Genomic DNA, 26,845 nt, shown 5'->3' with positions numbered 1-26,845 from the left:
TACTTCCTCTTAGCTTACAATGTACTTCCCCTGTAAATGTATTTCAAAAAGATATTATTCGGGGATTTTCTGACACAGATGTGTTTCTTGCTCTGAATAAATTATTTAAACACTGTGCAGTGTATCCATCCCAAATAGTACCCTATTCCCTTTATAGAGCACTACTTTTGTAGTGCACTATATAGGGAATATTGTGCCATTTGAGACGCAGACACTACTGTGTTTTGAGTCCCTATCGCTCACCGTGCCATTACTTTATGAAGTATCCACGTACCTGTTGCTCAGTCTTGGCAGGTGTCTGTAGGGGCTCTGTGTCTCTGGTAGGTGTGGTGGGTCTGGTCCCTACGGGGGTGTGGGTGCAGGTGCGGGTGACTCGACCCGTTTCTGGGGGCCTGGACCGGGGTGCTGGCTGCTCAGGAGAGGCGCTGGTCAGTCTGGTCGAGGCCCTGGTCGAGGCCTACAGTACAAGAGAGTACATCACTAGTCAAGATACATCACTCTAATAAAGATAGATGAGGTTATTGTTTGGGATATTGTAGAAGTGTATTTTCTCTTCATTTCTGTCCTATCTTGTCTTAGTTTCTGTCCTGTGATGTTTGAAAATAAAAAAAGTAAAATTAAATATTGAAACAGATAGGTTACTAATGTAACCGGACCCAAAAGCCCCCTCATAAAGCTTCCAATTGCACAGGACACTGAGACACTCTCTACGTAAAGATGCTGAGTAAAAAAAACGAAGAGACTATTCTAGTTTCTTCCCACTGATAAAAGTGTGATATGTTACGAATTTGCAAAAAGTATGATATGTTACGAATTCTAATTTGTTGTGGCTAACGTTAGCTAGGTAGCTAGGTGTTAGCGTTAGGATTAGGGTTAGCTAACATGCTAAGTAGTAGCAAAGTAGCTCAAATGTAGTAAGTAGTTGAAATGCAAAAGTTGTCCATGATGAGATTGCTAGACGTTTGCGGGTGTTTACCTACTCTACCCCCGACCAACCACCCTCCTTTCGCTTTTTTGCCTTAAATAATCTTCTGTCTTATGTTACGTTTGGTATGGTTACATATCTTACTAATTTGAGTGTCCTGGATTTACATTTACTATGTTACGTCTAGTCTGAGATCAGGCAGTGTGGTGTGGTGTGTGCGTGCAATAAGACCGACCTTGGAGCTGGCTGACATGGGTCCTATGGAGCAGAAGGTTTCACCTCCACCACTGTCTGGCTGAGGAGACAACGCCATGATGACATCACACTGCTCCTCCTGCACCACCTTGGCTTCCACCTGCCAGGGTCCAACCTCTGATGTTACTATCTCACATATAACAAGTTCAGAAGAACACACACTTTACAGTAGGCAAATGTCTCTATAAAGTCTAGTCTATTTGCTTGGAATTTAAAAGTAGCCTCTATAATTTCACCCAGCTGTTTATTTCTCTTTCCTATATTCACTGTGTTTAGATGTTCATATCCATGGGGGTCCATCCTTGGATGCGTTCCAAATGGCACCATATTCTCTATTGGCCCTGGTCAGAAGTAGTGCACTAAATAGGGAATAGGGTGCCATTTGGGATGCACACCATGTTACCTGGTCGATGGGCAGGTCCACTGTTAGTTGTCCATCCTCTTGTATCTCTGCCACCCCGACCGTCTCCCTCCTCCTGGATTTGGCTTTGAACACACTGCCCTCTGAGGAGAGACCAACCAGACCATTAATCACCATTAGTCCTTCTACTGACACTCAGTCAGTCAGCCACTAGGGCCCAAATGGCACCCTATTCCCTAATTAGTGCACTTCTTTTGACCAGAACCCTGTGGGGACTTTATAGGGAGTAGGGTACCATTTGGGTCCCCTCCTCTGTTGCTCTCTCTTATTTCTCCTTTAACTGTGACCTAATCAATGAGCCTGTCAGTCAGGGTTAACATCCTGTCCACTTCCTTACACTGTCAGGCCCTGTTCTCAAACCTAAAAGGTTGGCTTTTTTGTCATACCCACTCCTTCCTGTCTCTACCCCACAGAAGCTCTGACGAAGGCCGTAGCTTAAATAAACTAAAGTTATAACGGAAAAGAATAGCGTGCGGGTCTTTGTTTTCTTTAAGATGTACAGTCCCAAAAACTGTTAGCTAGCTAAATGGTTAGGCTATCGCTTTTGAATGCCATACATGTCTATGTCTACAGTGCTAACCAGAAAGCAGTAGTTCAGCCACTAGCTACAGTAGCACCATTCTTGGACTGGTGCAATGATAACTTAATCATGTTCATATTGTAATGTTCATGTTCCTGTTTATACATATGTAGCCTATGGGAAACATTTAAATCAGAAAGAACATGGCTGTGTCCCAAATGGAAACCTATTTCCTACGTAAGCGTAGTCCCTATCGGGAATAGGATGCAATTTGGGCCGCAGCCCATCACTAATAAGAATAGTCTTTCAGTCAATAATCCAGACAACGAAGAGCCAACAGTATAGCCATTATTAAAATGCAGAAAGCCATCCACAACTATCTCCTGTCTGATGGAGTTGTGATGAAATGAATGAATGATTGGCGTCCTGCCTCCCCCCTATAGAACACACGGAGAAGAGGAGGAGAAGAGGAGGAGAGAAGAGGAGGAGAGTCATATCAGGCAAGGTTGACAAGACTCCGTGCTAGCAGTGAATTAATTTATGATCCTATTCGAGGCTGAGATTAGGTAAAATATCCACCTTGCAGCGTCACCGCCTTTCTCTCTGGTGCCCGGGATGCCTTACAATGATTTAACAAAGGGGCTCTCGAGTGTATTCACACCGGGCCCCCCACACGTATACACACATTTGCACGCATGAACACACACACTAAAAAGAGATGGAGGTGCATTAAGAGGGAAAGAGACATATGTCCGGAGAGTGATCGCATGCGTGTGTTGCATACCCCCTGATGAGAGGAGCAGGAGAGGGGTTGAGGTGGAGGTGGTGGTGGTGGAGACTGGCTGCTGCTTCCTGGCTGCTCGGGCTGCTCTCTCTCTTTCAGACTTGGCGTAGAACAGAGAGTCTGCCTGTTGTCTGTGATCTGCAAACTACACATGGAACAAAGCTACTGATTCTGATGCATCTTTATGCATGAGAATGTTGTTCTAATACAATAACCTGTGTGCTTCCCAAATGGCACCCTATTCCCTATATAGCGCACTACTTTTTACCAGAGCCCTATGGGACTATGAGCCCTGGTCAAAAGTAGTGCACTGCATAGGGAATAGGGTGCCATTTGGGATGCATCCCTTGTCTCAGACTGTCTCACTGCCTGACTGCATGTACCTCATTGGGATTCAAACCTGTTAACTGGGTCTAATAAATGATAAAAACATTGTATTGTATGTAGTTTGAATCCACTAATTTATGGTTTGGTCCCACTTTGAAATAAGTGTCCTTAACATATATCTATGTATTGAGGTTACATAAGCAGGTGCAGTGTAATTATTGCAGTGTAATTGTAAAGAATACTGTTTTGATTACTTGGGGAATTTAATCTACATAGAGTGTAACCCGGTTTTCATGGCTTGACACTGACAATAAGAAAATCTTGCACACATATTCAAGAGTAGCCTATTCCACATGAACGCCTTGTATTTCTATTCCACATGAATGCCTTTTATTTATATTCCACATGAACGCCTTGTATTTCTATTCCACATGAGAGAGATTGACTGGGTACAGTAACTGATCATGGAGAAACAACATTAATATTAAACTACACTGTATGCCATGAACAGAGTTAAATAAACATGATGAATTTAATGTACACCCACTGTCGTTATGAAATCAGTCAGACTGCCAAGCCAACGTGTGTGTTTTTTAATGTCTTCCTTTCTTCTGTCCCCTTGTTTCTAACAGTGCTCTGTTATTGAGGTGATGGTGCTGATTAGCTTAGCTGCTCCCCAGTGACTGGCCCATTGAATGAGTCTGGTTCCAATATACATCTCATGCACAGCCAATCAGTGCACTGCAAACTAATAATTTATTGATAGAATGTAGCAGCCATTAATGTCTAACAGCGTTGGTCTCATTTAGCAGTCCTGATCAAACAGGAAAAATGCAAATATGCTCAGAGGGGGAAAAAAATAGTTCCTGGGAATATCTGTCTTTTTATGGCAGCCCCACAGCCAGTTATTGATGGAAGAAATTAGAGTTGGGCTGAGGAAGGGTAACGGGAGAGGAGGGGGAGGTTGTTGGGTATGAGGGGAACCAATCTGCATTTCACATGCGTTATCAACACAAGGCATCTGTGGATGAAATATTCCCCGTTCTTTGGGGAACGGGAGGAGGAAAAGAAGAATAGAAAGTGTATGTTTTATTTATTTTCTTCCATCATGGTGCTTTTAGTTGACTCCTCGCAGGGGGATTGCGGGGTGAAGAGAACTGATCTCTTTGTGTGTCTTTCTGAAGCCTTGCACTGCAGGCATTGGTGTTTGTTAGCGCGCTAATGCGGTGTCTGGGGAACCGGAGGATGTTTATTAGCCAGACTCCTTGGATGTGTCCCAAATGGCACCCTATTCCCTACATAGTGTACTACTTTTGACCAGCTAGGGCCCATAAGGCTCTGGTCAAATGTAGTGCACTATATGAGGAATAGGGTGCCATTTGGGACGCAGGCCTTATAGAAACGCATGCAGCCCAGGGAGCTAGGCTCAGTTCACTGATCAGCCCCTTTGAATTCTATCCATCTCTGCGCCCCTCAGTGAGTAGCAAGAGTAGGCATTGGTTATTCAGACCGCAGGCAGACATTGACGGAGGCTCGGGCTACACTAGGAGCAAAGTTCAAACAGTTCTCTATTTCTCAATGCCAATGACTGACCCTCCGAAGATATTTCTATTAATTTCAGTTCATTACACCTGCTTGCTTTAGGTTTGAGGGGCTGCAATTCTGTTCAATATTTACAGCTCTTTGTTTCCAACAAGCCTCACTGTGGCAATAACATGCCCTGTTGGACCTTCATAAATCCCTTTTTGAACTCTGAAGGGTTAATGAATTCATCCAGATCCCCATGACATTGTGGATTTAACATTGGATGGAAACAGGGCAGAAATATAGGCTACACTGTATATAAACTGGGTGGTTCAAGCCCTGAATGATGATTGGCTGACAGCCATGGTATATCAGACCGTATACCACAGGTATGACAAAACATTTTATTTTTACTGCTCGAATTACATTGGTAACCAGTTTATAATAACAATAAGGCACCTCGGGAGTTTGTGGTATATGGCCAATATACCACGGCTAAGGGCTGTATACAGGCACTCCGCGCTGCGTCGTGCATAAGAACAGCCCTTAGCCGTGGTATATTGGCGATATACCACACCCCCTCATGCCTTATTGCTTAATTATACAACACACAGCAAGTCAAAGTGGACATCACACAAGAGACCTCAGAAATGAGAAATGAACTTCGGCTATAAATGAACATAGCGAACGAGTAAAAACACCAGCCAACTGCTATAGCTACAGTAGCGACTGACAATCTGTGCATTCAACAAAAGTGGGTTAAACAAGCACATATCACGATCACTGGTAAGGTGCTGTAAGTAGAAGAGTTCAGTAGTCATGACTTGCAGAAAAACTGTAGTGAACAGAATACTTCTGCCTGCGTCACACTCAGCGTACTCAATATCAATAGAAACAGAGATGTTCTAATGGTTGTATTCATTAATGCACACAGGAAAACAAGCATATTTTATTGATCAAATTCATGTAGATCCCTCCCCGTTTGGGTTATGTTTGGTGCCTATTAAATAGAACACATGTGATACAGCAGACAACAGTCAAGAAATAAAAACACCTGATGAATGATGAGCTACAGTAAGAATAATTCTTGCATTTATCTCCCCCAGCCAGCATTGCACCATCAAACACTCAGCATTAGAGTGATGGACTGGACTAATGACCTCACCATAGGCTCCCTTCTCAAACTGCTTTATATGAAGGACCCCCACACAGCAGGACATTACATCTAAAGCAGGGGTAGGCAACTAGATTCAGCCGCGGGATAATTTTTGCCGGTTTTGACCCACCTGTTGCCGACCTCTGATCTAAAGCTATGGGGCCAGACAGGACTTCAATCATCATTTACATTTTAGTAATTTAGCAGACGCTCTTATCCAGAGCGACTTACAGTTAGTGAGTGCATACATTTTTCATGCTGGCCCCCCGTGGGAATCGAACCCACAACCCTGGCGTTGCAAACGCCATGCTCTACCAACTGAGCTACACAGGGCCTGTACTGTACAGACCAGACACCAGCAGCCAAGAAGCATTAGACAAGATGTAGCTGTAGTTAAAAAAGTGCCAGTGAGAGAAAGTCATGAGAAAGAAAGAAAGAAAGAAAGAAAGAAAGAAAGAAAGAAAGAAAGAAAGAAAGAAAGAAAGAAAGAAAGAAAGAAAGAAAGAAAGAAAGAAAGAAAGAAAGAAAGAAAGAAAGAAAGAAAGAAAGAAAGAAAAAGAAAGAAAGAAAGAAAGAAAGAAAGAAAGAAAGAAAGAAAGAAAGAAAGAAAGAAAGATGTATGCAGCAGTATGTGAGTTGTTTGACTCCCTTAAGGGCTGATGAGCCAATAGCTGAGCCTCTGTCGCCCCCTTGTGGTATGTACTGAGAAGACAATATCAGTAGAAACAAGGCGTTTCATTATGTTCAGGACTTGGCAAAACTCCAAAAGTAATGTGATGAAGTGCTAATGGTCCATCTGGATTATATTCAATTTATTAAAAAGAAGAGTATTGCCATCTCAAGTGCTGCTTAATCAGATACTGAAATAGTTTCAGTCAGTGTCTGTGAACCCTGGACAAAAGTAGGGCACTATAAAGGGAATAGGGTACCATTTGGGACCAGCCTAATCTGTGTAACATAGTAGAAATAACCAATTAGTGGTATAAAATGTCTCCTTGCATGATGTGTCCAATCAAAAACGTTAAGTGGCTTTAATGTCAAACCACAACAAATATTGATGAGTTTCTCATTCAGAATGGCTTAGGCAGCTTTAGATGCCCTTCAACAGATTGACCTAGCGTGGAAACACAACCGACCGACATCCTTAATTTCTCTTGAGCCAAACAATCTCTATTGTGATTAATTACAACGTATGATACTCACTCATGCAAGGACACGACACACACACACATACACACACACAGTGTACTACTGTGTGTTGTCACTACTCCTGGACACCCTGGTGTGAATAAAGATAAGTGTCTCAGATATAGGGGTTTAAATGACTGAGTGGAGTGAACTAGTGTGCCGACTCAGCTCTTTGGTTTTAGAAAAGGTCAACATGAAATATCTGATGTCTCTTTATTACCATGGAAACTGACAGCTTAGCGCCCAACAATAACTAATCTGATCTGAAGGACAGAGAGAGAGAGAGAGAGGGAGAGAGAGAGAGAGAGAGAGAGAGAGAGAGAGAGAGAGAGAGAGAGAGAGAGAGAGAGAGAGAGAGAGAGAGAGAGAGAGAGAGAGAGAGAGAGAGAGGGAGGGAGAGAGAGAGAGAGAGGGAGAGAGAGAGAGAGAGAGAGAGAGAGAGAGGGAGAGAGAGAGAGAGAGAGAGAGAGAGAGAGAGAGAGAGAGAGAGAGAGAGAGAGAGAGAGAGAGAGAGAGAGAGAGGGAGAGAGAGAGAGAGAGAGAGAGAGAGAGAGAGAGAGGGAGAGAGAGAGAGAGAGAGGGAGAGAGAGAGAGAGAGAGAGGGGAGAGAGAGAGAGAGAGAGAGAGAGAGGGAGAGAGAGAGAGAGAGAGAGGGAGAGAGAGAGAGAGAGAGAGGGAGAGAGAGAGAGAGAGAGAGAGAGAGAGAGAGAGAGAGAGAGAGGGAGGGAGAGAGAGAGAGAGAGAGAGGGAGAGAGAGAGAGAGAGAGAGAGAGAGAGAGAGAGGGAGGGAGAGAGAGAGAGAGAGAGAGAGAGAGAGAGAGAGAGAGAGGGAGAGAGAGAGATGCTTTTCCTCCTTAGTGATGTTGCTCTCCTCTTCCAATGACTTGATCATGCTTCATTAACTCATTTGCAATGTCATTTAAGCCGCAAATAATTTTAGAGGATGTATCAGGAGGAGTCATATATGCTGTAATTACCTGATTCAATCCCAATTATACACACATTAAATAGTGCTGTTTTCTAAAATGACACCCTATTAACAGTACTCAGTGTATTGATGGTCTGTATTGACGGTCTGTATTGACGGTACTCTATTGATGGTCTGTATTGACAGTACTCTATTGCTGGACTGTATTGACAGTACTCTATTGATGGTCTGTATTGACGGTCTGTATTAACAGTACTCAGTGTATTGATGGTCTGTATTGACGGTCTGTATTGACAGTACTCTATTGACGGTCTGTATTAACAGTACTCAGTGTATTGATGGTCTGTATTGACAGTCTGTATTGACAGTACTCTATTGACGGTCTGTATTAACAGTACTCAGTGTATTGATGGTCTGTATTGATGGTCTGTATTGACAGTACTCTATTGACGGTCTGTATTAACAGTACTCCAGAATGACCTTCTTGATCCAAACCAGTCAGGTTTCAAGACTGGTCATTCAACTGAGACTGCTCTTCTCTGTGTCACGGAGGCTCTCCGCACTGCTAAAGCTAACTCTCTCTCCTCTGCTCTCGTCCTTCTAGACCTATCTTCTGCCTTTGATACTGTGAACAATCAGATCCTCCTCTCCACCCTCTCCGAGTTGGGCATCTTCGGCGCGGCTCACTCTTGGATTGCATCCTACCTGACAGGTCGCTCCTACCAGGTGGCGTGGCGAGAATCTGTCTCCGTACCACGTGCTCTCACCACTGGTGTCCCCCAGGGCTCAGTTCTAGGCCCTCTCCTATTCTCTCTATACACCAAGTCACTTGGCTCTGTCATATCCTCACATGGTCTCTCCTATCATTGCTACACAGACTACACACAATTAATCTTCTCCTTTCCCCCTTCTGATATCCAGGTGGCGAATTGCATCTCTGCATGTCTGGCAGACATATCAGTGTGGATGTCGGATCACCACCTCAAGCTGAACCTCGGCAAGACGGAGCTGCTCTTCCTCCCGGGGAAGGACTGCCCGCTCCATGATCTCGCCATCACGGTTGACAACTCCGTTGTGTCCTCCTCCCAGAGTGCAAAGAACCTTGGCGTGACCCTGGACAACACCCTGTCGTTCTCTGCTAACATCAAAGCGGTGACCCGATCCTGTAGGTTCATGCTCTACAACATTCGCAGAGTACGACCCTACCTTACACAGGAAGCGGCACAGGTCCTAATCCAGGCACTTGTCATCTCCCGTCTGGATTACTGCAACTCGCTGTTGGCTGGGCTCCCTGCCTGTGCCATTAAACCCCTACAACTTATCCAGAACGCTGCAGCCCATCTGGTGTTCAACCTTCCCAAGTTCTCTCACGTCACCCCGCTCCTCCGCACACTCCACTGGCTTCCAGTTGAAGCTCGCATCTGCTACAAGATCATGGTGCTTGCCTACGGAGCTGTGAGGGGAACGGCACCTCCTTACCTTCAGGCTCTGATCAGTCCCTACACCTAAACGAGGGCATTGCGTTCTTCCACCTCTGGCCTGCTGGTCCCCCTATCTCTGCGGAAGCATAGTTCCCGCTCAGCCCAGTCAAAACTGTTCGCTGCTCTGGCACCCCAATGGTGGAACAAGCTCACGACACCAGGACAGCGGAGTCACTGACCACCTTCCGGAGACACTTGAAACCCTACCTCTTTAAGGAATACCTGGGATAGTATAAAAGTAATCCTTCTAAAATATTACAAATAATTATAAAAAAATAATATTAACAATATATATATAAAACAAATGAAAATTACAAATATATATAAATTAGAAAAATATTAAATAAATAAATTGTAAAGTGGTTGTCCCACTGGCTATCATAAGGTGAATGCACCAATTTGTAAGTCGCTCTGGATAAGAGCGTCTGCTAAATGACGTAAATGTAAATGTAAATGTACTCAGTGTATTGATGGTCTGTATTGATAGTCTGTATTGACAGTACTCTATTGACGGTCTGTATTAGGCCATATACAAAGTGGACATGGTCAAACTAACAGTGGGAACACGCATATGATGTGATCACTTTATTATGGACAGGATTATAACAACCCACTTATAATCATATAGTATCCAATCCAATTCTGATGAGCATCTTTTCACTCAGACTATTACTATAACACTCTGAAGCTGAAGATGAACATTTCCTTGAACAAAATATCAACATCCAGCAATAATACTTTCAGCAAGCTACCTCTCTAGTTTTATAAATTACCTTATCAATAGTTCAACACAAACTCCTGTTATTGCCTCAGCAATGCTTTGTTTAAAAATGTTCTTAATGTTATCACTTACAGAGAACTTACCAGATCTCTTGTGTGCTGCTTTCCCTTCCTCATCACCGGCGGTAAAAAGTCACAGTGGACCCTTGGAAAACAATACATTACATATTTCAGATGGATTAAATATTTTCCCTTTTTCTGACACACAGCAAAACATTGTCTGTATAGAAAATGGCACCCTATTCTCTATTTAGTACTCTTCTTTTGACCAAGCACCATAGGGTGTGTATTACTTACCCTAGGCCGATGTCTTGGATGAGCCCTTTCCTGGGTACCCAGTGGAAGTATGGTAGGAGCCTGAACCTCTCCACTCCTGTCGCTACGTAGTAGTGGTTGTTCTCTAGCTCCACTGAGCCGGATAATGGGGTCCCATCTAACATGTACAATCTGAGGAGAGAACACACAGAAAAGACATGGTTGGTAAGTAGACTACAGTAAATAGTTTAACCATCGGTGGCGGCGGTGCTACTACAGTTAGTGTCATGCATCCAAATGGCACCCTATTCCCTATATAGTGTAATACTTTTGACCAGGACCTCTGGTCAAAAGTAGTGCACTGTATGGGGAATAAGGTGCCATTTGTGACATACAAATGTGGTAAAACAGCCAAACAAAACGCCTGTGGATAATCATTGAGAGATACAGTCTACTGTGTAGGCCTACCTGTGCACAGCACCAGTGCGAAGGTGCACTTTCTCAGTCACCATGGCCAGTACTCTCTCCCAGCTCCTTAGAGTATACTTTGGTATAAGTATCCGAGCTGGAGGAACCACGACATCTCCATTGGTAAAAACACTACAACAAAACAATACAACAACACAACATTCAGTGTCTCCATCCATCAACAAGGTTGTCTGCATGTACAGTAATCTTAATTTGCACTATGGCTACCCAACTGTTGAAGGCTTGAGGCTTTAGCATACCATCTGTCATTTTTCCATTACCGTGCCATTATTAACATAAAGAACAATATCACCGTACAAGGACATTCGGTTTTCTTTTCAAAGTTAAATGATGTGCAAGTGTTGCTGATTGTACCACGACTAGATGAACACCATGAGTTAAATACAAATGGCTTTGCAATTCCAATCCAATCTCAATTGAATCAGTTCAATGAGGCATGTGTGCAGTCTTCTATTAGCTTGACTCAGGGGTGGAATCTGTTAGTAATGGAGTGTTGTGTGTGTACCACGTCCCAAACGGCACCCTATTCCCTATATAGTGCAGTACTTTTGACGAGAGCCCCATGGGCCCTGGTCAAAGGTAGTGCACTAGCTATTTAGGGTATAGGGTGCCGTTTGGGACGCAGCCCGCGGAGAGTCCCATTAGTAAAGGGACGACTTGGGGAAATCGGTACTCACTTGATAGTGCATGACTCATGGAGAAACTTCCTCCACCGTGCAGGCACGATTATTCTGCTATGGACCACTGGTTTTATCTGGAAGGAGGGATTAGAAGAAGAGATAACCACAACCCCATTCATTCTGTATTCTATCCTTCTCTCCATCTCACAGTATTTCATAGTCTTCAAAATGATTTCAATTATCTGATGTACAAATGTGAAATTCATAACTGCAAGCTTAGCTACACACTGTCACTGGAAACCAACTATATATTGTAGCAATGTTTGCACAGCATAATCTCATTGCTGGAATGTATACTCAGCTCTTTTCCAGTATGCCTGGTAGTGGCAGTAATCGACAAAGCCAGAGAATACATAGCCCTTGATCATGACTCTCAGTTCCATTACACATAAGAGTCATTGGACAAAGGCATCTTCTGTAGGGGGGAGTTTGGTTAAGATCAACGACGCTCGGTCTTAACATTAACATGCATCGCTTGCGGTATGGTTTTGGAAGCATAAGAACCTTATCTTTCATATCAGAAAAAAGGTTAACTTGATACACACCTTGATAAAATTGTAATTCACATGAGGCAGTCATGGGACACTAAAAGTAGTATGATATGTTACGTTTGGCATGGTTACATAAGACAGGCTGGTTGGTCAGGGTGGATGGGTAGGCGTAAAAAGCGAACGTCTAGCAATTGAAAGGTTGCATGTTCAAATCTCATCACGGACAGATTTAGCATTTTAGCAACTTTTCAACTGCTTTTTAGCTACTTTACAATTACTTAGCATGTTAGCTAACCTTTACGCTAACTCTTTAACCTAACTCAACCTTAGCCACCTAGCTAACATTAGCCACAACAAATTGGAATTCGTAACACAGCTATCATATGTTTAGCAAATTCGTTACATTTACAGGGCTTGCAGTTGCGTCACAAATCACCTAGCAACCGCACCAGGTTGGAAGACCAAAGTCAGTCTGTTGAAAGTCCTCCAATCGTCCACATGGCTGGCTGCTTTTTGCTACCACCGGAAAGTTCATGAAGATTGCCCATTATTTAGTTTTTCTAAGGACCCAGAAAACGGAGGCAGTGGGAGAACCTATTCAAGTAAATAAATATATTTTGAAAGTTATTTTTTTTAAACTATGTATTATTAGCTAGCTAGCTACAGAAACTTAGTGTGCAGGTTAACTCAAATGAGCTGCTAACGTAATGTTCACTAGTTAGCTAACTTTACATACTGTATAGCTAGCTAAGTGAATTAAATATAACTAGCTTGCTAACTTCATATTAGCTAGTTAGCTAGCTATCTTGATGTATTTATCATTGCCATGGAAGACGGTGAAAGGATTAGCTAGCAGTTCCAGCTATCAGAGAAGGGAGAGTAGGCTACTCTGGATAGGGCAGGTACCTTTGTGGGAGGACATAGTGAAAATATTTTCCAGTTCCAGTCCCTAGCGAGAAAAACTGAGGACAGAGAGATATAGCAACAAAATATTCATCAAATTGATCAGAAATACAGTGTAGACATTGTTAATGTTGTAAATGGCTATTGTAGCTGGAAACGGCTGATTTTTTATGGAATATCTACATAGGCGTACATAGGCCCATTATCAGCAACCATCAATCCTGTGTTCCAATGGCACGTTGTGTTTGCTAATCCAAGTTTATCATTTGAAAAGGCTAATTGATCATTAGAAAACCCTTTTGCAATTATGTTAGCACAGCTGAAAACTGTTGTGCTGATTAAAGAAGCAATAAAACTTGCCTTCTTGAGACTAGTTGAGTATCTGGAGCATCAGCAATTGTGGGTTCGATTACAGGATCAAAATGGCCAGAAACAAATAACTTTCTTCTGAAACTCGTCAGTCTATTCTTGTTCTGAGAAATGAAGGCTATTCCATGCGAGAAATTGCCAAGTAACTGAAGATCTCGTACAACGCTGTGTACTACTCCCTTCACAGAACAGCGCAAACTGGCTCTAACCAGAATAGAAAGAGGAGTGGGAGGCCCCGGTGCACAACTGAGCAAGAGGACAAATACATTAGAGTGTCTAGTTTGAGAAACAGACGCCTCACAGGTCCTCAACTGGCAGCTTCATTAAATATTACCCGCAAAACACCAGTCTCAACGTCAACAGTGAAGAGGCGACTCCGGGATGCTGACCTTCTAGGCAGAGTTGCAAAGAAAAAGCCATATCTCAGACTGGCCAATAAAGATAAAATATTAAGATGGGCAGTCTGAGATATGGCTTTTTCTTTGCTCACATCAACGCCATTATCCCAGAAACCCTAGACCCACTCCAATTTTCATACCGCCCCAACAGATCCACAGATGAAGCAATCTCTATTGCACTCCACACTGCCCTTTCCCACCTGGACAAAAGGAACACCTACATGAGAATGCTATTCATTGACTACAGCTCTGCATTCAACACCATAGTGCCCTCAAAGCTCATCACTAAGCTAAGGACCCTGGGACTAAACACCTCCCTCTGCAACTGGATCCTGGACTTCCTGACGGGCCGCCCCCAGGTGGTAAGGGTAGGTAACAACATCTGCCACGCTGATCCTCAACACGGGGGCCCCTCAGGGGTGCATGCTCAGTCCCCTCCTGTAATCCCTGTTCACCCATGATTGCATGGCCAGGCACGACTCCAACACCATCATTAAGTTTGCCGACGACAACAGTGGTAGGCCTGATCACCGACAACGATGAGACAACCTACAGTGAGGGAAAAAAAGTATTTGATCCCCTGCTGATTTTGTACGTTTGCCCACTGACAAAGAAATGATCAGTCTATAATTGTAATGGTAGGTTTATTTGAACAGTGAGAGACAGAATAACAACAAAAAAATTCAGAAAAACGCATGTCAAAAATGTTATAAATTGATTTGCATTTTAATGAGGGAAATAAGTATTTGACCCCCTCTCAATCAGAAAGATTTCTGGCTCCCAGGTGTCTTTTATACAGGTAATGAGCTGAGATTAGGAGCACACTCTTAAAGGGAGTGCTCCTAATCTCAGCTTGTTACCTGTATAAAAGACACCTGTCCACAGAAGCAATCAATCAATCAGATTCCAAACTCTCCACCATGGCCAAGACAAAAGAGCTCTCCAATGATGTCAGGGACAATATTGTAGACCTACACAAGGCTGAAATGGGCTACAAGACCATCGCCAAGCAGCTTGGTGAGAAGGTGACAACAGTTGGTGCGATTATTCGCAAATGGAAGAAACAAAAAATAACTGTCAATCTCCCTCTGCCTGGGGCTCCATGCAAGATCTCACCTCGTGGAGTTGCAATGATAATGAGAACGGTGAGGAATCAGCCCAGAACTACACGGGAGGATCTTGTCAATGATCTCAAGGCAGCTGGGACCATAGTCACCAAGAAAACAATTGGTAACACACTACGCCGTGAAGGACTGAAATCCTGCAGCGCACGCAAGGTCCCCCTGCTCAAGAAAGCACATATACAGGCCCGTCTGAAGTTTGCCAATGAACATCTGAATGATTCAGAGGAGAACTGGGTGAAAGTGTTGTGGTCAGATGAGACCAAAATCGAGCTCTTTGGCATCAACTCAACTCGCCGTGTTTGGACGAGGAGGAATGCTGCCTATGACCCCAAGAACACCATCACCACCGTCAAACATGGAGGTGGAAACATTATGCTTTGGGGGTGTTTTTATGCTAAGGGGACAGGACAACTTCACTGCATCAAAGGGACGATGGACGGGGCCATGTACCGTCAAATCTTGGGTGAGAACCTCCTTCCCTCAGCCAGGGCATTGAAAATGGATCGTGGATGGGTATTCCAGCATGACAATGACCCAAAACACACGGCCAAGGCAACAAAGAAGTGGCTCAAGAAGAAACACATTAAGGTTCTGGAGTGGCCTAGCCAGTCTCCAGACCTTAATCCCATAGAAAATCTGTGGAGGGAGCTGAAGGTTCGAGTTGCCAAACGTCAGCCTCGAAACATTAATGACTTGGAAAAGATCTGCAAAGAGGAGTGGGAGAAAATCCCTCCTGAGATGTGTGCAAACCTGGTGGCCAACTACAAGAAACATCTGACCTCTGTGATTGCCAACAAGGGTTTTGCCACCAAGTACTAAGTCATGTTTTGCAGAGGGGTCAAATACTTATTTCCCTCTTTAAAATGCAAATCAATTTATAACATTTTTGACATGCGTTTTTCTGGATTTTTTTGTTGTTATTCTGTCTCTCACTGTTAAAATAAACCCACCATTAAAATTATAGACTGATCATGTCTTTGTCAGTGGGCAAACGTACAGAATCAGCAGGGGATCAAATACTTGTTTCCCTCACTGTATAGGGAGGAGTTCAAAGAGACCTGGCCTTGTGGTGCCAGGATAACAATCTCTCCCTCAACGTGATCAAGACAAAGGAGATGATTGTGGACTACAGGAAAAGGAGGACCGAGCACACCCCCATTCTCATCGACGGGGCTGTAGTGGAGCAAGTTGAAAGCTTTAAGTTCCTTGGTGTCCACATCACCAACAAACTATCATGGTCCAAACACACCAAGACAGTCGTGAAGAGGGCACGACAAAGCCTATTCCCCCTCAGGAGACTGAAAAGATTTGGCATGGGTCCTCAGATCCTCAAAAAATATTCAGCTGCACCATCGAGAGCATCCTGACTGGTTGCATCACTGCCTGGTATGGCAACTGCTCGGCCTCCGACCGCAAGGCACTACAGAGGGTAGTGCGTACGGCACAGTACATCACTGGGGCCAAGCTTCCTGCCATCCAGGACCTCTATACCAGGCAGTGTCAGAGGATGGCCCTAAAAATTGTCAAAGACTCAAGCCACCGTAGTCATAGACTGTTTTCTCTGCTACCGCACGGCAAGCGGTACCGGAGCGCCAAGTCTAGGTCCAAAAGGCTTCTTAACAGCTTCTACCCCCAAGCCATAAGACTCCTGAACAGCTAATCAAATGGCTACCCGGACTATTTGCTTCTACCCCCACACATTGACTGTACCGGTACCCCCTGTATATAGCCTCGCTACTGTTATTTTACTGCAGCTCTTTAATTATTTATTTATTTTATCTATTTTTTACTTAACACTTATTTTTCTTAAAACTGCATTGTTGGTTAAGGGCTTGTAAGTAAGCATTTCACTCTAAGGTCTACACCTGTTGTATTCGGCGCATGTGACATACAATTTGATTTGATTGAATTAATAAAATATTAATAATAATAGCCTACTTGTTACTAAAATGTCTAACCTTTACATATGAGTTAGCTTAATTGTACACTTTGAAATTATATGAAATGTTGATTCTTTGAAGTTAAGTGTTTAAACTTGTTTTAATATTAACTTAATTATTATTCAAGATGAACTAGTGTCAATGTTGATTAATCACAGATCACAATCCTCTAATATAGAGGGGAAGGGCATCTGTTTCTGTGTTGTATTCTCAAATGAACATGACCTTTCTGTTCAGTCATAAGCTCTCCGATTAGTTTTATTTGTTTGTCACTATTTTTCAGGATATCAGCCATGTGAACCCATTTTGCAGGTGATAAGCAGCCATAGGCCTATATCAGTGGTTCCCAACTCCAGTCCTTGAGTACCCCCGACAGCACACATTTTTGTTGTCGCCCCGGACAAACATACCAGATTCAACTCCGAGGGCCTGATGATTAGCTGACAAGTTCAATCAAGTGCGTTTGTCCAGAGCTACAATAAACTGTACTGTTGGGGGTACTGGAGGACCGAGTTGAGAACCACTGGCCTACAGTACGATGGCCTTTGCCTTATGGGCATTTGCAATGCACCCCTTGACATTGTGCATCTGAAGCAGATAATAGCTTAACTCACACATTGTTTACATATTGTTCAGTTATATGTTCTCAATTTTAAAATGATACCAGTAGACAATGTACAGTATATGAGGCTAATCATTATACTGGATTTTGTACATGCCTTGTGCTTACATGAAATTGTTTAGTGCAAATCCAACCCTTGGAATATAGGTGGTGAAATGTATGGAAGCAGTAAATGATGGGATCCTTAGCTTTAAACATACACACTACTACTACCAACACCAAGTTCAATGCCAGATACTTTTCTCCCAGAAGGTCTGAGTGGCACTTGGAGGTGCTACTGTGATAATGAAGATGGTTTGCCTAAGACTACCACAACAATTACATTGTCTATGCTAAATGTGTTTAAATTGTAAAAGAAAGAAAAGTTGGGCTATAAGAAATACTTTTTATTCAATGGGGCTAGGCAAAGCAGAGATGACAAAATACTTTTCCTTTCACCCATACAACAATATAGCCTATTATTAAAGTACAGTATGTTTACAATATCATAAACAATAGTATTTTACACATTCCAAATAACATTTTATATATTAATACGGTTTAAGGGAGCACTTTTGTCATGACGACAAGGTGAAGGTGCTCTCTACTCAAATGGCACAACAGAATCATTCAGATTGACCACAGCATATCATATGACAAACATCTTGTATAACTGAGTGGTCTCCTTTCATATCTGGAAAAGGACAAAGGAGAAACTGATGCTGCTGCAGCATTGCTCATCTTCACAGTGGGAATCCAGTCGACATGGGTGTCTTGATAGAGGTCAGCTGGTGAACCTACAGTAGTACATAAACAAATGAAAAGCACTCCTGATGTTACAATATCACTTCTTCAGGTCACCTATACCATCAGGCCCCTTAAGTGTTTGGTTGTGTTCAATTCATTCGAGGTGTTTTAGTGTCATAAAATATTAAATCTATCTATAGTCAACACAGCAGATTGTCCTATCCCATTGAGGCCTTTGTCCTATGTCCATACATTTTCCCTCCTCTTATGAATAAAGTTCTTAACAAATTATCATTGGGTTTATATATGAATATATGATAACCACTGGAGTTTTTTGGACAATAATGTCCTACAGGCTATATGGACGTCATATCGTACAATTTGCGTCTCCCCTTTTCATGGTCATGGCTAGAAGATATCCAGCTTTTGTCAAATTAACGTAATATTTGACATTTCATAGCAGATTAGGAAAATGTCCGCAGCAGGTTAGGATAATTAAAGTAGCAGGTTCGGATAATTAGGTTAAGGTTAGGAAAAGGGTTAGTTAAAGTGCAAAAAATATATACTTTTGACGTTAATTTGACAAAAGCTGGATCCATTTTAGCCAGGACCCCTTTTCGGCCTAGATTACATGGTTGTATTCAAGACAAGGTCGTTTTTAGAGTAGGCCTAGGCTACCATCGTATTAAAAAATATTCTGCTAATGTCTCCAGTCATATAAAGTGTAGTAGTAGCATGACATTTTTATCAAAGGCCACATTTTTCCAGTGCAAAGAAAATAAAGGTCTCTGATATATAGGCTATCAGCCTATGCCACTACACGCTCATTAATAGCCTAAATTATCACTATCCAATCTACTCATCACATTAGGAATAGTAGGCTTACATTAGTCTGCAAATGCGATGATAGAGGCATGCAATCCTTTGTGAATTTTTATGGTGGAAAAAACAGCTTCCCCAAAACATGAAACTCACACGACACATGCTAATAGCTAGACTACAAGCTATCTAGCTAGCTAATTTTGGCTAACGTACTGTAGTGTTGTTAACAGCTAAACTTGTAGTGTCTGAGGAATTATGACTTTGCTAACGTTTTCAAATGGAACCTGAGAGGAGGTTTATTCAGCTTAGAGGGAGCAGTTTTAGAGGAACACCCCATAGAACAGAAGAAGTCTGTTGTGTGGAGACAGGGGATTGGTCTGTAGGGGAACACCCATATCAGATTACATAGAATATATACCACAGTTAGGACAGAGGAGAAGCAGAATAATCATATTTGAGATGGGGCGATTATTCTCCAGGTATCTGCAGGTATCTGTAAATCGACGCTGTAACCCTTTGTTATGAATAAACTTTATGATGAAAATACAGCGTCAGCGGTTCGCCTTGGTATCACAGCATAATTAGCAACGTTTACTCGACACAACAAACTAAACTCGAAATCGATCAGACTTGACTTACCAGTGATGAAACGATCATAGTAGACCCTGTACTGACAGCTGTCTGGGTTCAGGTCTTGACGGGCAAAAAGGTTTCTTCTGACAGTTCTTGAGTCTTATCTCATTGGTATCACCAATGGTGTTTCGTGATTGCGGGGAATCTGTAAACATATTTTTTCCCGTTGTCTTTCCTGCCTTATTAGAGCAGCCAAATACTCCACAGAAAATCACCGTGATGATGAATCAACTCGTTTTAGGCACTGTTATCATGCAGTTTGGGGTAGCCACTCTGCTGTTGTTGTCAGAAGAATTAATGCGGTGGTCTTCCAACATGGCCGCCAGGAGGTGTCGTAAGTCAACTGCAAGCCTGCTATTGTACTTTTGGGAAATTCATAACATTGTACTAATTGTAATTCGTAACATATCATACAAAATGAATGATGGGCATCCACAAATTAATACATACCATACAAAATGTAACATATGATACTAAATGGAGTGTCACGCATTTATGTACAGAATAATACGAAATGCTCTGAGTCCAGGTTGCAATGCTGCCTATAGAGTACCATAGTATGGGTCATAATACACATAAAATCTAGCGGTCAAACAGGGAAATGGTTCCAATCGTTTTTCCACCATACATTTTTCCCATAGGGGATTTTAGAAACACTTCAAATAAGGGCTGTGTTTCATGTAGGCTTACCCTGGCATGACATTTTGATAACCTAGTAAATCTCTCTAGGACAAGGTGACTTTTATCAATATATTCACCATTTAACCCCCCAAAATTAAATGCTAATTAGCTGCTAATGTGGCTATCATAAAGAACTACAAATGCCACGATGATCTGAATGAGACTGCCGAATCGAGGCAAAGGTAAGAATCTCTGGATAACTATCTAAATTTAGATAAATGTAGTAATGAATAAATTAGCTACATTTCTTTAAATGGACAATTCTGTGAACTGTCTTGTGCAAGTTTTAAAATGACAATACCTGTTTGCAAAGGTGTCAGCTAGAGATGACATGCAGGAGCTTGCAGGGATTTGTAGTTTTGCATGATGTCTACTTTGATGCTAATTAGCATTTTCGAATCTGACAGTAAATAGAGCCGAATATATTGATAAAAGTCACCTTGTCCGAAAGAGATTTACACGGTTATCAAAACGTCACACAAGGGTAAGACTAAATTAAACACAGCCCTAATTTTAAGTGTTTCTAAAATCCCCTATGGGAAAAATGAATGGTGGAAAAACGATTGAAACCATTTCCCTGTTTGACCGCTAGGTTTTATGGGTATTATGACACCTCCACTGTGGGGCTCTATAGTTTGAGAGTTAGAGAATATGTAGCACCTGAATGGCACTTTACTTACCACCTCACTCTTCTTTCTTTGGGGCTTCTTCAAAGTGATGTGAAAGTAACTACAGGGCACCAAAACGATGTGAGTCAAGTGATACCTTTACTTTCACACAATATTGGTTTAAGTCTATAGGCTTTTTTTTTCATTTGACTATAACAAACGTGATCATTTATTAACATTAGGCTATTGTATAGAGAAAGGAAAATATGTTTAACCACGTGGAATATATGGCATAAAAATGCTTACTTCATTTTTTTGAAGCGCTCTGTCCCACCAGCAACGTATTTCTCTCCATGCTGCAAAGTCTCCAAACTCTGAATCCGGTGTCCCTCCCGAGGTGTGTAAACATTCCGCACCGCTCCGAAAGATGCCTCCACTCCTCCGGTAACAGTGTTCAGAAAGCTGTCGAAAGATGACACCTGGCGTGGATTGATCACAAACCTCCTTCCGGGGAAAAACGCATCACCGTTCCTGTAGACCAGCACGGTTTTGATAGGTGAGGGGTGAGAGCGAGACGCCGCTCTGCCTGGGATTGCAGACATAGTTCTATATTCTAAGCAGGTTATGAACTAACAGACAGGCAACACGGATGGTGGAACTCGTTTCAGGCTGTCACAGAGGTCAAGTGTCAGAAGAAGTTGAATTAGCCAGTGGTTAGGTAATACCCTGGGGTATCTAGAATCAAGGCTACAGTGTTCAACCGACTGTGCAGCAGCATCTTATCAGGTATTCATGGGGGTTATCTAGGGCCAGATAGGTTTGCAGAAAGCTATTTTGTTTGTGACACACAGAAGGTGATTGATACAGTGTATTGTCATGGAAACTAATCAGGTAACAGAGGCTAAATGTTTATGATGTCATAATCAACCAAGGGGCATGGAATTTTTGAATTTGCTTATCTGTTATCTGAATGTTACTAGTGCATACATAGAAATTAAGTCCTACCAGAGACAATGATAATCTATGGTCTTCAAAGTAAGCCTATGACCTATTACTTCATCCTCTCAATTCAATTCATATAACACATAATATCAAATTCCACTATTTTTCATCAATTAGGCCTAGTAGATGAATCTATTTTCCAAGCTTCACGTACAGTACCTGTGTCTTGGCTGCTTAGTAGAGAAGGTGGAGGTTGGACGACCTCAGAGTCTCAGTCATCGAACAACTTCATCTGGGGTAATGACCAGACCCGTGTGACTAACAGGTCCGGACAGCACCAGCGAATCACCCCAACCCGTAGAAGTGCCTGTGATGGGCCTGAAACTAGAAATACATTAAATTGATGTGTTTTACTGTTATAGTTTGTTATATAGCACAACACCTCTCGAATAAGACAGATATCTTCCTTACATTTGCCAAGCCCTGATTTGATTTATTAATTATACATACACATTTAATATTGTTTACTTAACTAATAGGCTTTTAAACACACAATTGCATTTCTCTCCATCTGTCTGGAATATGGATATTTAAATACACAATTCATTAAGATGTTGAAAAAAGTTTTAAAAATATAATAATAATACACTTTCCAAAGAAAAATGTCCATGCATTGAATCAAATGGAGTGAATGTTAAGGAAATGATTGACATACTTTCTGTGGGGGCAGGAGCACCTGCCCCTTGTGTCCATGGTCGCTGCTCCACCTGCAGCTCACATGTCTGTGTTCCAAATGGCACCCTATTCCCTACATTATGCACTACTTTTGAGCATAGCCCATAGGGCTTACTGACTATAGGGCTCTGGTCAAAAGTAGTCCACTATATAGGGAATAGGGTGCCATTTCGGACACAGGCACATGCTGCCCCTCCTCCTCGCGGGTCAAATAGCATGCTTCGATTTTACAGGAGTCTGAGAAGTTTCCTGCATCATGTTGACATCATGATACAGTTAGAGTAACACAAGCTCTGTCTGGTGGGATGACTTACATCTCAGTAGACCGTATTTACAGTGGGCCCATGTGTTAACCACGACGTGTGGATGTTTCCATTGTGAAAGCTTGTGTAACCTAACCTGTTACATTATAATAACATGTAACCAATGCCTGTAATATTGTAACTTGGCAGGCCGCTTCAAAATCTAGTAGTAGGCTACAGTGGTTCAGTGTGAATGAAAAGAGGGTGCCAGGGATTGTGTGTGTGTGTGTCATACCTACTCTATTTGAAATGGTTGGTCTTTATTGCGCTGGGGTGTGTTTACTATGAACTAAACAAACCAAATCGAAGGCAACAGAAGCAAACAGAATGAAAAGGGGAGCGAGCTACCTGAATTTGTCCAATAGAAACTCGTTTTCGGTGCAAAACATTTTCAGTTTGGAGTAAACGGCTTCCGTTGGAAAACATTTTGGAACTGTTTTCTACGGTCTTGGTTTAATTAATATACCCCAGGGCTCATAGGGCCCTACTGAACATAAGTCCATTCTACAGCATGTGCCAAACTCTGAGCTCTGATGTTACCTCCAGGTTTTTGGGTCTGTCTAGTCCACAGTCTCCCATCTATCGCCCATGGTAGCAGCTCTTCTCAAACCTGGAAAGAAGTTATCCCAGTTAAAATAGTCTGTAGAAATGTCTCCCTTTTTTATAACAAGTAGGTTATTTTAGGTAGGGCAGAGATAATGTAGACCTGAACAGCGCACTGGTCATGGAAACACACGGTATTGTCACGTTGTATAATGATTAGAAGACAGGCGCATGAATACGCATTAGAGGTTTTATTTACTCCACCTAACACAAACACGTGTATATATACAGTGGGGAGAACAAGTATTTGATACACTGTCGATTTTGCAGGTTTTCCTACTTACAAAGCATGTAGAGGTCTGTAATTGTTATCATAGGTACACTTCAACTGTGAGAGATGGAATCTAAAACAAAAATCCAGAAAATCACATTGCATGATTTTTAAGTAATGAATTTGCATTTTATTGCATGACATAAGTATTTGATCACCTACCAACCAGTAAGAATTCCGGCTCTCACAGACCTGTTAGTTTTTCTTTAAGAAGCCCTCCTGTTCTCCACTCATTACCTGTATTAACTGCACCTGTTTGAACTCGTTACCTGTATAAAAGACACCTGTCCACACACTCAATCAAACAGACTCCAACCTCTCCACAATGGCCAAGACCAGAGAGCTGTGTAAGGACATCAGGGATAAAATTGTAGACCTGCACAAGGCTGGGATGGGCTACAGGACAATAGGCCAGCAGCTTGGTGAGAAGGCAACAACTGTTGGCGCAATTATTAGAAAATGGAAGAAGTTCAAGATGACGGTCAATCACCCTCGGTCTGGGGCTCCATGCAAGATCTCACCTCGTGGGGCATCAATGATCATGAGGAAGGTGAGGGATCAGCCCAGAACTACACGGCAGGACCTGGTCAATGACCTGAAGAGAGCTGGGACCACAGTCTCAAAGAAAACCATTAGTAACACACTACGCCGTCATGGATTAAAATCCTGCAGCGCACGCAAGGTCCCCCTGCTCAAGCCAGCGCATGTCCAGGCCCGTCTGAAGTTTGCCAATGACCATCTGGATGATCCAGAGGAGGAATGGGAGAAGGTCATGTGGTCTGATGAGACAAAAATATAGCTTTTTGGTCTAAACTCCACTCGCCGTGTTTGGAGGAAGAAGAAGGATGAATACAACCCCAAGAACACCATCCCAACCGTGAAGCATGGAGGTGGAAACATCATTCTTTGGGGATGCTTTTCTGCAAAGGGGACAGGACGACTGCACCGTATTGAGGGGAGGATGGATGGGGCCATGTATCGCGAGATCTTGGCCAACAACCTCCTTCCCTCAGTAAGAGCATTGAAGATGGGTCGTGGCTGGGTCTTCCAGCATGACAACGACCCAAAACACACAGCCAGGGCAACTAAGGAGTGGCTCCGTAAGAAGCATCTCAAGGTCCTGGAGTGTCCTAGCCAGTCTCCAGACCTGAACCCAATAGAACATCTTTGGAGGGAACTGAAAGTCCGTATTGCCCAGCGACAGCCCCGAAACCTGAAGGATCTGGAGAAGGTCTGTATGGAGGAGTGGGCCAAAATCCCTGCTGCAGTGTGTGCAAACCTGGTCAAGACCTACAGGAAATGTATGATCTCTGTAATTGCAAACAAAGGTTTCTGTACCATATATTAAGTTCTGCTTTTCTGATGTATCAAATACTTATGTCATGCAATAAAATGCAAATTAATTACTTAAAAATCATCCAATGTGATTTTCTGGATTTTTGTTTTAGATTCCGTCTCTCACAGTTGAAGTGTACCTATGATAAAAATTACAGATCTCTACATGCTTTGTAAGTAGGAAAACCTGCAAAATTGGCAGTGTATCAAATACTTGTTCTCCCCACTGTATATACCAAAGGAATGTAACCCAAACAAAGAGTAAGGTGTAACCTTTACACAATACACGGGACGAGACCCGTAAACAATAAGAGCACAATACACGGTACTCACGAGACCAACGGACATGGGACAAGACAGTCCGGGGTTGGTGGTAATGATCCATGTCAGTGACGCCTAGAAAGCCGGTGACGTAGACCTCCAGAACTGGTGAACGGAATGAGCAGCAGTACCGAGGGGATACGTGACAGAACCCCACCACCCCCCCCCCCCCCACCCCACGACGGGACGACAACAGCCTCGGGGACGACCACAGGGACGCAGTGCGGGTCGGTCAGGGTGCCGACGATGAAAATCCCTGGTCAGCAAAGCGTCCAGGATGTCCACTACAGGAACCCAACACCGCTCCTCTGGGCCGGACCCCTCCCAGTCGATGAGGTACTAGAGACGCCCCGCCTGACGCCTCGAATCCAGGACTTCACGGACCGAGTACGCCGGACCTTCCTCGATGTCCAGAGAAGGAGGCGGGGCGTCACTGGGTCCAGCCTCAGCGAGGGGACCAGGCACCACTGGCCTGAGGAGAGACACATGAAAAGTTGGGTTAATGTGGGAATCAACAGGGAGTTGCAAACGGTACGGGAGGACTGCGTCAGACAGTAGGTCAATGGCACAGTCCCAGGGGCGATAAGGAGGCAGGCGTGTACCCTGGGTCTTAGAGAAAACCCGTTCCAGATCCTGATATTCCTCTGGTAAATTCACTTGAGTGGCGTGGTCCGGACTTTCCACCATAGTGGTGTTGACAGACACCGCGAGACACCTCCCCTGACACTCCTGCGACCAACCCAGATTCCTCCTACGCTCGGGCAAATGTGCAGAGCCCACCTCCATCAGCTCTGGCCATGGAGCAGGTGTAGCCATGGGCTCTGGATTCCGCGCAGGTCTTCGTCGGGACCGCAGGAGGTTGTCCAACCGGATCGCCATGCTGATATGCTGGTCGAGTGTCAGGTTGTCATCACGACAGGCTAACTCCATCTGTACCTCCTCCTGCAGTCCGCTGCGGAAAACAGTGACTAGAGCTGACTCGTTCCATCCGGTGGAGGCGGCGATGGTCTGGAACTTTGCAGAGTTGCAAAGAAAAAGTCCAGTGTCTGTGTTCTTTTGTCCATCTTAATCTTTTCTTTTTATTGGCCAGTCTGAGATATGGATTATTCTTTGCAACTCTGCCTAGGTCAGCATCCTGGAGTCGCCTCTTCACTGTTGACGTTGAGACTGGTGTTTTGCGGGTACTATTTAATGAAGCTGCCAGTTGAGGACCTGTGAGGCGTCTGTTTCTCAAACTAGACACTCTAATGTATTTGTCCTCTTGCTCAATTGTGCACCGGGGCCTCCCACTCCTCTTTCTATTCTG

General features: G+C 43.2%; 1 protein-coding gene across 1 annotated transcript; it reads right to left on the bottom strand.

Annotated features, from left to right (window-relative positions):
- Nucleotides 1–274: 274 nt before the first annotated feature.
- On the bottom strand, nt 275–21,632 carry LOC311125791 (doublecortin domain-containing protein 2C-like; the record flags this gene model as incomplete). The annotated part of the gene is made up of 10 exons (XM_084199824.1): nt 275–457; nt 1,161–1,280; nt 1,584–1,684; nt 2,906–3,050; nt 10,374–10,434; nt 10,587–10,736; nt 11,013–11,144; nt 11,711–11,787; nt 21,103–21,151; nt 21,337–21,632. Coding segments are annotated over 10 exons (1,314 nt in total), but the record flags the coding sequence as incomplete, so codon positions are not given.
- Between the last annotated feature and the right edge of the window lie 5,213 nt (nt 21,633–26,845).

This window comes from Coregonus lavaretus, assembly GCF_964263955.1.
Source record: "Coregonus lavaretus genome assembly, contig: HAP1_SCAFFOLD_1793, whole genome shotgun sequence".
Classification (NCBI taxonomy): domain Eukaryota; kingdom Metazoa; phylum Chordata; class Actinopteri; order Salmoniformes; family Salmonidae; genus Coregonus; species Coregonus lavaretus.
The sequence above is the reverse complement of the archived record's forward strand: the minus strand, read 5'-3'. Positions and strand labels throughout refer to the sequence as shown.